The following is a 14981-nucleotide window of genomic DNA, read 5'->3' as shown; positions in this document are numbered from 1 at the left end:
ACCGCTCATCCACAGAGGGTGTTGTTCCTGCTCCGTGGGCCTCCGTCTGAGGTCCACCTGACTCTCTGCAGACCTGCTCTTGGAGTACTGTCTCAACTGGATGCTGACACACTGGTGAGTACACACACACACACACACTCACTCACACACAGAGAAAAACAGGCTCACAGATAAATAGACACATGCACACACACACCTACACACACTGAGCACTGAGAATTGAGCACTGAGTGGTATCTCTCTCTTTAAATAGGTTCCTTTCTTGTCTCCAACCCGTGGGGTGAGGTCCAAGTCTCTAGACATCAGGCTAGGGGAAGATTATAGCCAGCTGCTCAAGCTACAGGCATACCAGAACCGTCAGTACAACCAGGAAAACCAGGCTCAGAAGGAGCCAATGCAGACATCACAAGCCCAGGACCAAGCCTCCAGGCAGGCCAGACAAACAGACAAATCCCCTGAGCCCTCTGGAGGTCCGAAGACTCAACAGAGTCAGGATAGTCAAGACAGTGAGATGGACGCAGCTGAGAACCAGCCTTCCTCACCCTCTCCCTCACCCCCTTCCCCCATCTCCCTCGCCAGCAGAAGTGACGCAGGAGACAGTGAAGAGTTGTCGGTTGTGGACGAGGAAGGTTCCGAAGAAATGAGCTCGGCATCTGTCGGGGCCAAGACCAGTACTAGTCCCGTGTACACCAGGTAACGTTGATGTAACATTTTAAGTACAGAACAAATTTTTGATTGCTGCCTTTTAGAAACAGGTCGCTCTTGTAAAATAAATGTTTATTTTCAATGCGATTTACCTGTGTAATTAAAGGATCAATTAAATGCAAATAAATACAAAGACAAACACACACACACACACAACTGTTAATTAACCCTGTATGTACTTCCAGTGGCATCAGAGAAGAGGCGGACGGCAGTTTAACATACTGCCTTATGGGTGATGGAATAACCATTCTGTCTGATAAAGAGTACTTGACCATCAGTTCGACTTCGGACAGGCCCTCTAGCCTTACCTCAAACACCTCATGTACCCCCAGTGTGGCTCCACACACTACCTCTCAAACCTCCAGGACCAGATCCACCCCCCCCACTAGGGTCCGATCCACCACCCCCAAAAGTACTTCCATCCCCCACAGCTTGTCCTCGCAAACCACAAGCTCAACAAACCCCAATTTGTCATTGCAAACCACCTCTGTCCAGCAGACACCAGCTCAGCCCTCCTCTAAGCCTACATCCAGCCTTTCCTCTAGGATGTCTGACCTCAACATCAGCCACTCAGTGCATCCTCTCCAGCCCCAGCATGCTACACCTCCTCTTCCCAGCCTCTCCTCCCATACCTCCAACCCCAACTCCAGGATCTCTGATTGCAAACACAGCATCACCTCCGATCGTAAACACAGCATCACCTCCGATCGTAAACACAGCATCACCTTCGATCGTAAACACAGCATCACCTCCGATCGTAAACACAGCATCACATTCAAGACTACCAATGCCTCCAACATCACTCGTTCAGTCATCCAATACAATCCCCAGCCCCCTGACACATTGCCCCCCTCGCAACCCCCCGCACGCCACCCCTCTCCCCAGCCTCCCTTGTCCTCACTCTCTCCCCCCATTCAGGCTGCACCTCTCCAAAACACACACCCTACCTGGAGACAGGAGACAGAAGGGGAGGAGGACGAAGATGAGGATGAGAATGAGGAGGATCCCAGAAAAGTGAGACTTAATGTCAAAGACATTACTTTTTTTTGTTTTTTTTTGTTTACTCACATCCATAAAATCACTTTCCTAGATGCTGGATTAAAGAGGATAATGTAGAACAAAAAATATATCTGTCAGGAATATTTTCCTGACGCAGCCCTAGTTTTGGGTTGAAATGTTGTCCAATTAAACAACACTTTGGAAGGATATACCAGTGTGCAGATTAATTTTTTGTTCTAGTGACATGTGATTGAACTTTATTCATAGGGATCCCGAGTGGGGCAGCGGTCTGAATCTTGAACCAGGGACTGTAGACTCACTACAGCCCCTAGTTCTAATCCAGGTTGTATCACATCTGGCCGTGATTGGGACTCCCATAGGGAATCACAATTGGCCCCGCGTCGCCGGTGTAGGCCGTCATTGTAAATAATATTTTTTTTCTTAACTCACTTTCCTAGTTAAATTAAATTGAATTTTAATTTAAAAATTATAAAAACAATGACAAAAAAATGAAATAGCACTTTTCACAACTGCGTTCACAAAAACCCAAGCCTAAACCCTAAAGAAAACAGCAGAGATAGAAAATAGAACAAAGGCCTGGACACTGTCTTTTGTGTTTTCCATCCAGGGCATGATGAAGGAATTTGAGATGTGTGTGGTTCTGACCAAGTCGTGGAGTGGTAGCTTTGGGTTCACCATCACACGCAGCAAACTGGATGCCTGCTACTACATTCAGGACATACTGGACAACCCTGCTAAGACGGACGGACGGCTCAGACCAGGGGACAGACTAGTCACGGTATGCACACACACATCGGCACACACACATGGACAAACACATACACATAGGCACACATTATCTTTACCTGTCTCTCCCATATTCCCCACTCCCAGGTCAACGGCCAAGATATGACGAATGTGACGGATGAGGTTGCCATGTCGATCCTGAGGTCGTCTCCTAGGAGACTGAGTTTGATCCTGGGGAGGGCGGTGACCAACCTGATCGCTCCACCTTTTCCAGACAACCTGCAAGACATCATACTGCACAAGACACCGACTGGACAGCTTGGTAAAACACTGAATGGGAGCGTGACTATTAGTATTTATCAGATGGGAGAACTATAATATGGGAAGCCAGTGTGAGGGTCTGCGCTCAGGCTGCAATGTATGGTGGCCGGTGCGTGGGAGAAAAAAATCTGTGTAGAACTACATAGGTACTCAAACCATGTAAAGGGAAAACCAAGGAGGTCGAGATGCAAAAATATACTTACATTTAATCCATCCTCAAACGGTTATTAAAAGATCCTCGTTGCGAAGTGCTAAACAAAGAAAGGAGCGTACGTTTCGGCTTCTATGCCTTCGTCGGTGCTGTACAAACTCATTAAGGAGGCACGGACTTAAGAAGACACACCTGCTGTGCGTAACAGATGCACAGGTGCAGGGAAAAGGTGCTCTGTTACAATTTCAACCTTTCTGTCTGTATTATATCGCTAATATCTGGATGGTGCTCATTAGGGCACGCCATAGCAAACACTTTGCAATGGAAAACATTCAGTTGTTTAGGTTGTATATCCTCTGGTTACTCTGTTTTCTTCTGTTTTTGTCCCTAATGAACACGTCTCTCAGGTATAAAGCTGACGGGTGGTATAGGCAGCAAATGGCAGGGGATCTACTGTCTGGAGGTGGTTCCTGGTTCACCTGCGTGTGAGGAAGGCAGCGTCCAACCAAACGACAGGATCCTGTACATCTGTGGCCGATGCACCATGGGAATGACTCTGGAGGACGCTGTCAAGGCCTGCGAGACTGCTCCGCGCAAAGTGAAACTTAAGGCCACCAGGTGTGTGGGGTTGCCTGAATGTGTGTGTGTGTTTTGTAGGAATGCATGCATTTTTTTTGTTAAATGATCCGTCTGTTTGCTTTCTTTCTTGTTTCTTGTAGAGATGACCAGCCTGTGACTCCCAAAGCCAAGAGTAATGGTGCGTATAAGATCATGTACTGAGATGCTTTAACCTCCCGGTGACCACTATGTTCAGTTCAGGACTCTCGGTGTATGTGACTGCTGGTTCACATAGAAACAGACACGAACTGAAACACTGGAATGTTGGCTAAGTGTTGCAATGGGTTAAGTTGATGGAATGAGAAGTTTGTAACCAGGCAGGTTGATGCCTCATTGACGAAGTAGATGCTATTCTCAGATCAATCATTACCAGGTTAGATAACCATATTACCTGAGACAGAAGCTTCATGGTTTGGTCTTTCAACATTACGGTGTGTGATTCTGTGTCCTGTCTGTCTGTGTCCAGGTCTCAGTGACCTGAGAGAGTGGAAGAAGGAGGAGCAAAGGGAATATTTCAGTGGGACCTCTCTCTCTCGCTAATATTTGTTATTGGTCTCGCTCCTCTCATCTCTTTGTCTGTGTTTGTAGCCGTAGCCCGGTGCTGACAGACAGTGTGTGTGTGTTTGTTGACGGACAGGGCCTGTGCTGCCACTGCAGGATTAATTATTACAGAGCATCTAAACCTCCACTGGGGTATTAGACCACACACACACACACACACACACACACTAGTTGTTTGTTGACTGTGAGGGGTGAGGTAGAGGGACAAGAGAGGGGCAGTCTGAAAGGCCAGTGTTGTCTACCTGTTCGAGAGGACACCTACGCACCAAAATGGCCACAGAGGAGAGAGGTCAACGTGAGTTCCTGTCCTGTTCTGAATATATCATCACCAGGGGGAATGTTTTACTTTTGTTTGACGTGGACAGCTTTTGCAGAGGCTTTTTTTGTGTGACTGGAGGGATAGAACATTATCCAAGGTCAAACAGGAATGAATACGTGTTAGATTGATCTTGTTTGATCATACGTCTGTATTGGTTGTGGTACCTTTGCTTATGAATTATTGATGATGTATGTTTCTAATACTTGCAAGTTGTTTTTTTTTATCTCTCAGTAGATTAAGTTACATTGAGCAGGATTCAGGAACATTGAGCAGGAGCTATCATTTACCTTACCTGCCACACTGGCCTTTTGGTTACATAATATAGCAAACCTTTTTTGTCCGTTGAAATGGAAATATTTTGTTCTGTCTCTCTGTTTGTCCTGTAGCTAAAGCCGTGCCCGAGACCACTGGGAAATTCAGACCACTTCTCTCTGTCACCTCCGATCAAGACGTAAGTGTTAGCTCTCACTCTCTCTGTCTCTCTATCTACCTATCACTCTCTCTCTTTTGCTGTCTCTCTTTCTCGATCTCTCTCTTTCTCCAACTTTTCTTTCTCTTATCTCTCATCTTTCTCCAACTTTTCTTTCTGTCTCTTTCTCCAACTTTTCTTTCTCTATCTATTTCTCTCTCTCTCTCTCTCTCTCTCTCTCTCTCTCTGATGACACAGGTTGAAACTAGAGTCATCTGTTCTCTCGGCTTGGGGCCTGTGTGGGCATTCTCACCTGATTCATGCATTAATATTTTACTGCTCAAACACTGCTTACCTCAGCCTGTGGCAGAGAATTGGGAATGTTCTTATAGCAGTCTGGATAAAAGTGTCTACTTAATGGATACATTGTAATTGCAAGTATCGCGGGATAAGGGCATCCTAACTAGAATTCTCACAGTAATTTGACTTAAGTGGAAGTTGGCATTCACCCCGATGACTGGATTTGTAACTTCCACCTCTCCCTCTCTCAGAGCTGTATCTTGCAAATATATGTGTGTAAACCAGAGAGAGGGGGTCTGGGCTTTGCTCTGATTGGAGGATGCAACGGAAGTACGCTCAGAGTGAAGGAGATATGCGCTGGAGGCATGGCGCAGCAGGATGGACAGCTCAGAGTGGGAGACATACTGCTCGAGGTACACACACGCTAAAGCCCTGCACAGGCATGCATTTTAAGCCCAAGGCCTACCCATGCCTGCGACATTCAGAAACTCTAAATCAGAAATAACTTCCTCCGTTAGTACAGTAAATCCATTAGTTGCTCCTCTCTGTCTGTCACTCGCTCACTGGTCACAGCTCGCTCTGCATGCGCTCTACTCATGGCTGCTTTGAGTCTGTGAGTATCCCATAGCAACGGCTCCACTTGGGCTGCTCTGCTCAATGAAGAGACATAAGTGAGCATTTAGCTGTTAGCTATTTTTTGTCACTCTAAACATTTTCTGTGAAATAATCTCTCCTGTCTTATATTTGACGAGGTTGAAGCACTTCGTTATGATCTTAGTCAGATATGACTGTACTGTGCAGCAGAGCACAAACAAAGGGTTCAGCTTCAAAATATTAGTGATAGACGATAGACGAGCCCTGCCTGTACCCTAGTTATTCGGGCTCTGGTCGGGTAGCAGAGCTCTAACGCACACGTGACTTATCAATGACTGATCCATCCATGACTGATGATGTGTCCAAACATGACTTTTAATACAGTTGAAGTCAGACTTTTACATACACCTTAGCCAAATACATTTAAACTCAGTTTTTCACAATTCCTGACATTTAATCCTAGTAAAATTCCCTGTTTTAGGACAGTTAGGATCACCAGTTAATTTTAAGAATGTGAAATGTCAGAATAATAGTAGAGAGAATGATTTATTTCAGCTTTCATTTCTTTCATCACCCAGTGGGTCAGAAGTTTACATCCACTCAATTAGTATTTGGTAGCTTTTCCTTTTTAAATCCCACAATAAGTTGGGTGAATTTTGGCCCATTCCTCCTGACAGAGCTGGTATAACTGAGTCAGGTTTGTAGGCCTCCTTGCTCTCACACGCTTTTTCAGTTCTGCCCACAAATGTTCTATAGGATTGAGGTCAGGGCTTTGTGATGGCCAACCCAAAACCTTGACTTTGTTGTCCTTAAACCATTTTGCCGCAACTTTGGAAGTATGCTTGGGGTCGTTATCCACCCCCACAACATGATGCTCCCACCCCCATGCTTCACAGTTGGGATGGTGTTCTTCGGCTTGCAAGCCTCCCCCTTTTTCCTCCAAACATAACGATGGTCATTATGGCCAATCAGTTCTATTTTGTTCGTCAGACCAGAGGATATTTCTCCAAAAAGTACGAACTTTGTCCCCATGTGCAGTTGCAAACCATAGTCTGGCTTTTTTTATGGCAGTTCTGGCGCAGTGGCTTCTTCCTTGCTAAACGGCCTTTCAGGTTATGTAGATATAGGACTCGTTTTACTGTGGATATGGATACTTTTGTACCCGTTTCCTCCAGCATCTTCACAAGGTCCTTTGCTGTTGTTCTGGGAATTATTTGCACTTTTTAGCACCAAAGTACGTTCATCTCTAGGAGACAGAACGCGTCTCCTTCCCGTATGACGGCTGCGTAGTCCCATGGTGTTTATACTTGCGTGCTATTGTTTGTACAGATGAAAATGGTACCTTCAGGCGTTTGGAAATTGCTCCCAAGGGTGAACCAGATTTGTGGAGGTCTACAATTTTTTTTCTGAGGTCTTGGCTGATTTCTTTTGATTTTCCCATGATGTTAAGCAAAGAGGCACAACGTTTGAAGGTAGGCCTTGAAATACATCCACAGGTACACCTCTAATTGACTCAAATGATGTCAATTAGCCTATCAGAAGCTTCTAAAGCCATGACATAATTTTCTGGGTTTTTCCAAGCTGTTTAAAGGCACAGTCAAGTTAGTGTATGCAAAATTCTGACCCACTGGAATTGTGATACAGTGAATTATAAGTGAAATAATCTCTCTGCAAACAATTATTGGAAAAAAGACTTGTGTCATGCACAAAGTAGATGTCCTAACCGACTTGCCAGAACTATAGTTTGTTTTAACAAGACATTTTTGAAGTGGTTGAGAAAAAAAGTTTTAATGACCTAAGTGTATTTAAACTTCCGACTTCAACTGTATATTTGTACTAAATATGTGTCCTTGTTGTATTCAAATGTGTTCTAGGTGAATGGTATAATAGTATCAGGTCTGAGCCACTGTAAGGTGGTGGATATCCTCCGTCAGGCTGAGGGAAACATCCAACTCACAATCTGTAGAGACATACCAAGGGCCAACACAGCACCCTGCACTGATGTATCCTTCTCTATGGCCTTCCCTGGAGACAACATGGCCGTCTGTCCTGGATCCAATATGGCTTCCTGTCCTGGATCAAATATGGCCTCTTATCCTGGATCAAATATGGTACCTTGTCCTGGATCAAATATGGCCTCCTGCCCTGAAGTCAACATGGCTACCAGCAATGGATCCAACATGGCTCCCTGCACTGGATCAAATGTGTCAGTCTTCATCGAAGCCCGTATGTCGGACAATGCCGAGCCATTCTCCAACCCTTCTGCATGTTCCTCACCTGATGTCCAGCAGGAGGACCTTCCCCCTGGTGAGATAGGGATAGTTAATCCAAAAGTAATATTTGTTTTGGGGTTTCATACTTAAAAAGTGTTATTTTTAGCTATGTTTAGCGAAGTAAATATTTCAATCTACAGGCCTAAATCCTAAACAAAATGTACTTAAAGGCCCAATGCAGCCATTTGTATCTCAATGTCAAATCATTTCTGGGTGACAATTAAGTACCTTACTATGATTATTTTTGACCATTTTAATTGAAAACGAACAAAAATACCTTCTTAACAAGAGCAATTTCTCAAGCTAAAATTGCTCGGACTTTCAGGGAGTGGTCTGAGTGGGGAGGGGAAAACTGAAAACCTGTTCTTATTGGCAGATAGGTTTGTAACTCTTTCTTATCAAATCAAATTTTATTGGTCACATACACATGTTTAGCAGATATTATTGCAAGTGTAGCGAAATGCTTGTGTTTCTAGCTCCAACAGTGAAGTAATATCTAACAAGTAATATCTAACGATTTCACAACAATACACAAAGTAAAGAAATGGAATTAAGAATTTACAAATATTTGGTCGAGCAATGTCGGAGCGGCATAGACTAAAATACAGTAGAATACAGTATGAGTAGAGCAAAATATGTAAACATTATTAAAGTGACTAGTGTTCCAAATTATTAAAGTGGCCATATATTTCAAGTCTATGTATATAGGGCAGTAGCCTCTAATATATTAACAAATTTACCGTCTGGTGATTTCACCAGGCAGGCCAAAACTCTATCCTACCAAAACAGGCTTAAATTTCAGGCGGCCTTTTCAAACGGCTCTTACACTAAAAGGGCATTAAAAAACTAAAAAGATATTTGTCCTCCGAAAAGGGGTGGTGGCGGGTGGGTTAATATATATTTTTTTAATAAATAAAGAATAGGAGCAGGGTAAATTTGATTCCGATGGCCATCAGGCTGCTGAACAGTGGGACATAGGACAAATGTTGGGCCCAATACATGGTCGGGCAGTAGACTGAGACTGCCAGTTTTTCAAATTTTCATGTAAAAAAAAAAAAAAATAGGGCATTACATTTGCACAATTTCACAGTATTATTCCAACCTCATACTGTGGAAATATATGTATAAAACCCAGGAAAATAACATTTTTGACTGCACTGGGCCTTCTAAATAATTGAGTCATACTGTATATAATTTTTTCCTGTGTATTTGATTACAGAGGGGACTTCAGATCCAGTACCTGATGTAGAGGAGGACATTACCCCACTTTCACCCCCCGATGCCTCCTATCACCCCTCACTCCGCCTGCGGACCCTCACAGAAGAGGACATGGCTGGACAGGTAACACACAACACTGTAGCATTGCAGTCTATCGTGAAAATAGGAGCCCCCATACTCACCTGTCACTTCTCGCTCTCTCTTTCTCTCTCTGGTGCGTGTGTAGGAGAGCTGTAACAGTAAACCCTCTCATCAAGCTTGCTGCCTGTCCAGCAAGAGTATGACTAACTTGCTCCATGAAGCCTCGGACAGGTAAGACTGATCTTATCATCCTCTCCTCTTTTCCTCCTCTCCATTTGTCTCTCATTAACAATCACACATTGTTGCCAGTAGGGGAGAGCGGGGTAAGGGGAACCAAAATAAAAATATATACAGTGCCTTCAGAAAGTATTCAGAACCCTTGACTTTTTCCACATTTTTTACGTTACAGCCTTATTCTTAACCAGATTAAATATTTTTTTCCCATCATCAATCTACACTCAATAGGCAAAAACAGGTTAGCGAATTGAGGATGCTTTTCCTATGGTTCATATTCATACCAGCCAGGTAGACTATACTCCTGTTGTAAAGAGAAGCAATGTGCTTAATTATAGGCAAGTTAAGTTAAGAAATAAATATAGTAAGCCTAAAGAAAGGTGATGGGATTCTCCTATTTTTATTAGAGGCCATCACTCTGTTTTCTCACACAATTGCATAGCCTATAGAAATGTTGCGCAACATGAGCTCATGGCCTCTCATGGAGTGTTTGATAAAATGTTTAATTACATTTGAATTGATGTCCGAGTGATTAGAAGGACAATAGTGTGCTGAGTAGCAGGCAGTTTGCAAGTTTGCTCGGCTACTACCAGACGGCGGTTTCAGACGACTGTGTGATCACTCTCTACGTAGCCAATGTGAGTAAGAATTTTAAACATTCACAAGGCCGTAGGGCCAGACGGATTACCAAGTCGTGTACTCTGAGCATGCGCTGATCAACTGGCAAGTGTCTTCACTGACATTTTCAACCTCTCCCTGACTGAGTCTGTAATACCAACATGTTTCAAGCAGACCACCATAGTCCCTCTCTCCAAGAACACTAAGGTAACCTGTCTAAATGTCTACCTACCTGTACCTCTCACATCTATAGCCATGAAGTGCTTTGAAAGGCTGGTCATGGCTCACATCAACACCATTATCCAAGAAACTCCAGACCCACTCCAATTTGCATACCGCCCCAACAGATCCACAGATGATGCAATCTCTATTGCACTCCATACTGCCCTTTCTCACTTGGACAAAAAGATCACCTATGTGAGAATGCTATTTATTGACTACAGCTCGGCGTTTAACACCATAGTGCCCTCAAAGCTCATCACTAAGCTAGGACCCTGGGACTAAACATCTCCCTCTGCATCTGGATCCTGGACTTCCTGATGGGCCGCTCCCAGGTGGTAAGGGTAGGTAACAACACATCCGCCACGCTGACCCTCAAAACAGGGTGCATGCTCAGTCCTGTCCTGTACTCCCTGTTCACTCATGACTGCATGGCCAGGCACGACTCCCAACACCATCATCAAGTTTGCCGATGACACAACAGTGGTAGGCCTGATCACCGACAATGATGAGACAACCTATAGGTAGGAGGTCAGAGATCTGGTTGTTTGGTGCCAGGACAACAACCTCTCTCTCAACGTGATAAAGATAAAGTAGATGATATGGACTACAGGAAAAGGAGGACCGAGCACACCCCCATTCTCATCGACGGGGCTACAGTGGAGCAGGTTTAGAGCTTCAGATTCCTTGGCGTCTACATCACCAACAAACTATCACGGTCCAAACACTCTTAAGACAGTCATGAAGAGGGCACAACAAAGCCTATTCCCCCTCAGGAGACTGAAAAGATTTGGCATCCTCAGATCCTCAAAAGGTTTCAGCCACACACATTGCTGACAGGTGTATAAAATCGAGTGCACTCTCATAGGATGACACCTTTCTAAATAGTCAGTTCATCAAATTTTTGTCCTGCTATAGCTGACCCGGTCATCTGTAAGTGTTGTTATTGTGAAGTGGAAACAACAGCTCAGCCGCGAAGAGGTAGGCCACACAAGTTCCCAGAATGGGACCACTAACTGCTGAAGCACGTAGCACTTATAAATCGTCTGTTCTCGGTTGCAACACTCACTATCGATTTCCAAACTGCCTCTGGAAGCAACGTCAGCATAAAAACTGTTCGTCTGGAGGTTCATGAAATGGGTTTCCATGGCCACGCAGCCGCACACAAGCCTAAGATCACCAAGCGCAATGCCATGCATCGGCTGGAGTGGTGTTAAGCTCGCCGCCTTTGGACTCTGGAGCAGTGGAAACAAGTCCTCTGGAGTGATGAATCACACTTTACCATCTGGCAGTCCGACGAACGAATCTGGGTTTGGCAGATGCCAGGAGAAGGCTACCTTCCCAAATGCATAGTGACAATTGTAAAGTTTGGTGAAGGAGGAATAATTGTCTGGGGCTGTTTTTCATGGTTTAGGCTAGGCCGCCTAGTGAAGGGAAATGTTAACACTACAGCATACAATGACATTCTAGACAATTTTGTGCTTCCAACTTTGTGGCAACGGTGTGATCAGTGTGGAAGAACTTGACTGACCTGCACAGAGCCCTGACCTCAAACCCATCGAACACCTTTGCGATGACTTGGAACGCCGACTGCGAGCCAGGCCTAATCGCCCAATATCAGTGCCCGACTTAACTAATGCTCTTCTGGCTGAATAGAAGCAAGTCCCTGCAGCAATGTTTCTACATTGAGTGGAACATTTTACCTGAGGAGTGGAGGATGTTATAGTAGCAAAGAGGGGACCAACTCCATATTAATGCCAATGATTTTGGAAGGAGATGTTCGGCGAGCAGGTGTCCATATACCACACCCCCATTTCATTGAACCTTCACGAACTGTCACTGGACAACATCTCCCACGTACCCCAAGGAAACTCAACTTACCCTGTCCCTATGTTCAACTTACCCCATACCCCTACGACCATGCTTCACAATAGGGATGGTGCCAGGTTTTCTCCAGATGTGACACTTGGCATTCAGGCCAAAGGGTTCAATCTTAGTTTCATCAGACCAGAGAATCTTGTTACTCGTGCCCTGAAAGTCTTTTAAGTGCATTTTGGCAAACTCAAAGTGGACTGGCATGTGCCTTTTACTGTGGAGTGGCTTCTGTCTGGCTACCATAAAGGTCTGATTGGTGGAGTGCTGCAGAGATGGTTGTTCTTCTGGAATCTTCTACCTTCTCCACAGGGGATTTCTGGAGCTCTGTCAGTGACTATTGGGTTCTTGGTCACCTCCCTGACCAAGGCTCTTCTGAACCGAATGCTCAGTTTGGCTGGGCAGTCAGCTCTGGGAAGAGTCTTGGTGGTTCCAAACCTCTTCCATTTAACCTCTACGGATCGGTCCATGTTTTTTTCTTTCTTTCTTTTTTCTTTTTACCAGATCTAATGTGTTAATTAATTAATTAATTAATTTCACATTTCCACAAACTGCAAAGTGTTTCCTTTCAGATGGTATCAAGAATATGCATGTCCTTGCTTCAAGTCCTGAGCTAGATTTGGGTATGTCATTTCAGGCGACATAAATTGAAAAAAAGGGTCAGATGGAGGCCACTGATTGAGGCCACTGTGTTCTTGAGGACCTTCAATGCTGCATACATGTTTTAGTCCCTTCCCCAGATCTGTGCCTCAACACAATCTTGTTTCTGAACTCCACGGACAATTCCTTTGACCTCGTGGCTTCATTTTTTTCTCTGACGTGGTGTCAACTGTGGGACCTTATACAGACAGGTGTGTGCCTTTCCAAATCATGTACAATAAATAGAATTTACCACAGGTGGAATCCAATCAAGTTGTAGAAACATCTCAAGGATTCTCATAGCAAATGGTCTCATAGCAAATGGAATTTCAGTTTAGTTTTTTTGTAATACATTTGCGAAAATTTGTAAAAACCTGTTTTCACTTTGTCATTATGAGGTATTGTGTAGATTGATGAGGATCATTTTTCATTTAACTTTTTGACGCTACCAATCCCTGTAGCGGGATAATTTTCGTCTGCAACCGCCGAATAGCATAGCGCAACAGTCAAATAATATTACTAGAAAATATTCATATTCATGAAATCACTAGTGCAATATTTTGAAACACAGCTTAGCCTTTTGTTAATCACCCTGTCGTCTCAGATTTTGAAATTATGCTTTACAGCGAAAGCAATCCAAGCGTTTGTGTAAGTTTATCGATAGCCTAGCATAGCATTATGTACACTTAGCATCAGGAAGCTTGGTCACGAAAATCAGAAAAGCAATCAAATTAACCGTTTACCTTTGATAATCTTCGGATTTTTTCACTCACAAGACTCCCAGTTACACAGCAAATGTTCCTTTTGTTCCATAAAGATTATTTTATACCCAAAATACCGACGTTTGTTTGTCGCGTTATGTTCAGAAATCCACAGGAAAGAGCAGTCACGACAACGCATACGGAAATTGCAAATAGTCTTCATAATGTCCACAGAAAAATGTCAAACGTTTTTTATAATCATTCCTCAGGTAGTTTTTAAAATATATATTCGATAATATATCAACCGAGTGTGTAGCTTTTTCCATAACAGCGGGAGGAACAATGGCTGCTTCACTCAATTGCGCACCATCTCACTCTGAGAGCCACCACCTCTCCACTTACGCAATGTGATCCTTCACGATCATTTTTCAAAATAAAAGCCTGAAACTATGTCTAAAGACTTGACACCTTAGGGAAGCCACAGAAAAAGGAATCTGGTTGAAATCCCTTTAAATGGAGGACAGGCACGCATAGGAACACAGAGGTTTCAAAATAAGAGGCACTTCCTGATTGGATTATCCTCAGGCTTTCGCCTGCAACATCAGTTCTGTTATACTCACAGACAATATGTTTACAGTTTTGGAAACTTTACATTGTTTTCTATCCTAATCTGTGAATTATATGCATATTCTAGCATCTGGTCATGAGAAATAGGCCGTTTACTTTGGGAACGTTATTTTTCCAAACATAAAAATAGTGCCCCTTAGCTTCAAGAGGTTAATGAATTGCAAAATAAGGTTGCAATGTTGAAAAAGTCAAGGAGTCTGAATAGTTTCCGAATGCACTGTACAGTTGAAGTCAGAAGTTTACATACACTTAGGTTGGAGTCATTAAAACTCGTTTTTCAACCACTCCACAAATTTATTGTTGACAAACTATAGTTTTGGCAAGTCGGTTAGGACATCTACTTTGTGCATGACACAAGTCATTTTTCCAACAATTGTTTACAGACAGATTATTTCACTTATAATTCACTAATAACTTATAATTCACTAATTCACTTATAATTCACAATTCCAGAAGTTTACATACACTAAGTTGACTGTGCCTTTTAAACAGCTTGAAAATTCCAGAAAATTACATAATGGCTTTAGAAGCTTCTGATAGGCTAATTGACATCATTTGAGTGAATTGGAAGTGTACCTGTGGATGTATATCAAGGCCTACCTTCAAACTCAGTGCCTCTTTGCTTGACATCATGGGAAAATCAAAGGAAATCAGACCTCAGAAAAAAATTGTAGACCTCCACAAGTCTGGTTCATCCTTGGGAGCAATTTCCAAACGCCTGAATGTACCATGTTCATCTGTATAAACAGTACGCAAGTATAAACACCATGGGACC

The 14981-nt window shown here is 43.5% G+C and overlaps 1 protein-coding gene across 2 annotated transcripts in view; it reads left to right on the top strand.

Moving 5' to 3' along the window:
• Nucleotides 1-14981, top strand: part of LOC110519525 (tyrosine-protein phosphatase non-receptor type 20-like) — a 35059-nt gene that overhangs the window by 1210 nt on the left and 18868 nt on the right. Inside the window, exons 2-13 of one of the 2 annotated variants that reach the window (XM_036981596.1) lie at nucleotides 16-114; nucleotides 254-693; nucleotides 891-1719; nucleotides 2333-2503; nucleotides 2599-2773; nucleotides 3331-3541; nucleotides 3643-3680; nucleotides 4808-4872; nucleotides 5382-5543; nucleotides 7599-8031; nucleotides 9217-9338; nucleotides 9442-9527. In XM_036981596.1, coding sequence (XP_036837491.1) covers nucleotides 395-693; nucleotides 891-1719; nucleotides 2333-2503; nucleotides 2599-2773; nucleotides 3331-3541; nucleotides 3643-3680; nucleotides 4808-4872; nucleotides 5382-5543; nucleotides 7599-8031; nucleotides 9217-9338; nucleotides 9442-9527 — 2591 coding nt within the window. In that variant the 5' untranslated portion in view covers nucleotides 16-114; nucleotides 254-394. Of the gene's footprint in view, nucleotides 1-15; nucleotides 115-253; nucleotides 694-890; nucleotides 1720-2332; nucleotides 2504-2598; nucleotides 2774-3330; nucleotides 3542-3642; nucleotides 3681-4279; nucleotides 4398-4807; nucleotides 4873-5381; nucleotides 5544-7598; nucleotides 8032-9216; nucleotides 9339-9441; nucleotides 9528-14981 lie in introns of those variants that run through there. The other variant, XM_036981604.1, reaches the window with a different exon arrangement.

This window comes from Oncorhynchus mykiss, chromosome 1 (genome assembly GCF_013265735.2).
Source record: "Oncorhynchus mykiss isolate Arlee chromosome 1, USDA_OmykA_1.1, whole genome shotgun sequence".
Classification (NCBI taxonomy): Eukaryota; Metazoa; Chordata; class Actinopteri; order Salmoniformes; family Salmonidae; genus Oncorhynchus; species Oncorhynchus mykiss.
Note: the sequence above shows the minus strand (reverse complement) of the source record. Positions and strands in the feature narration are given on the sequence as shown.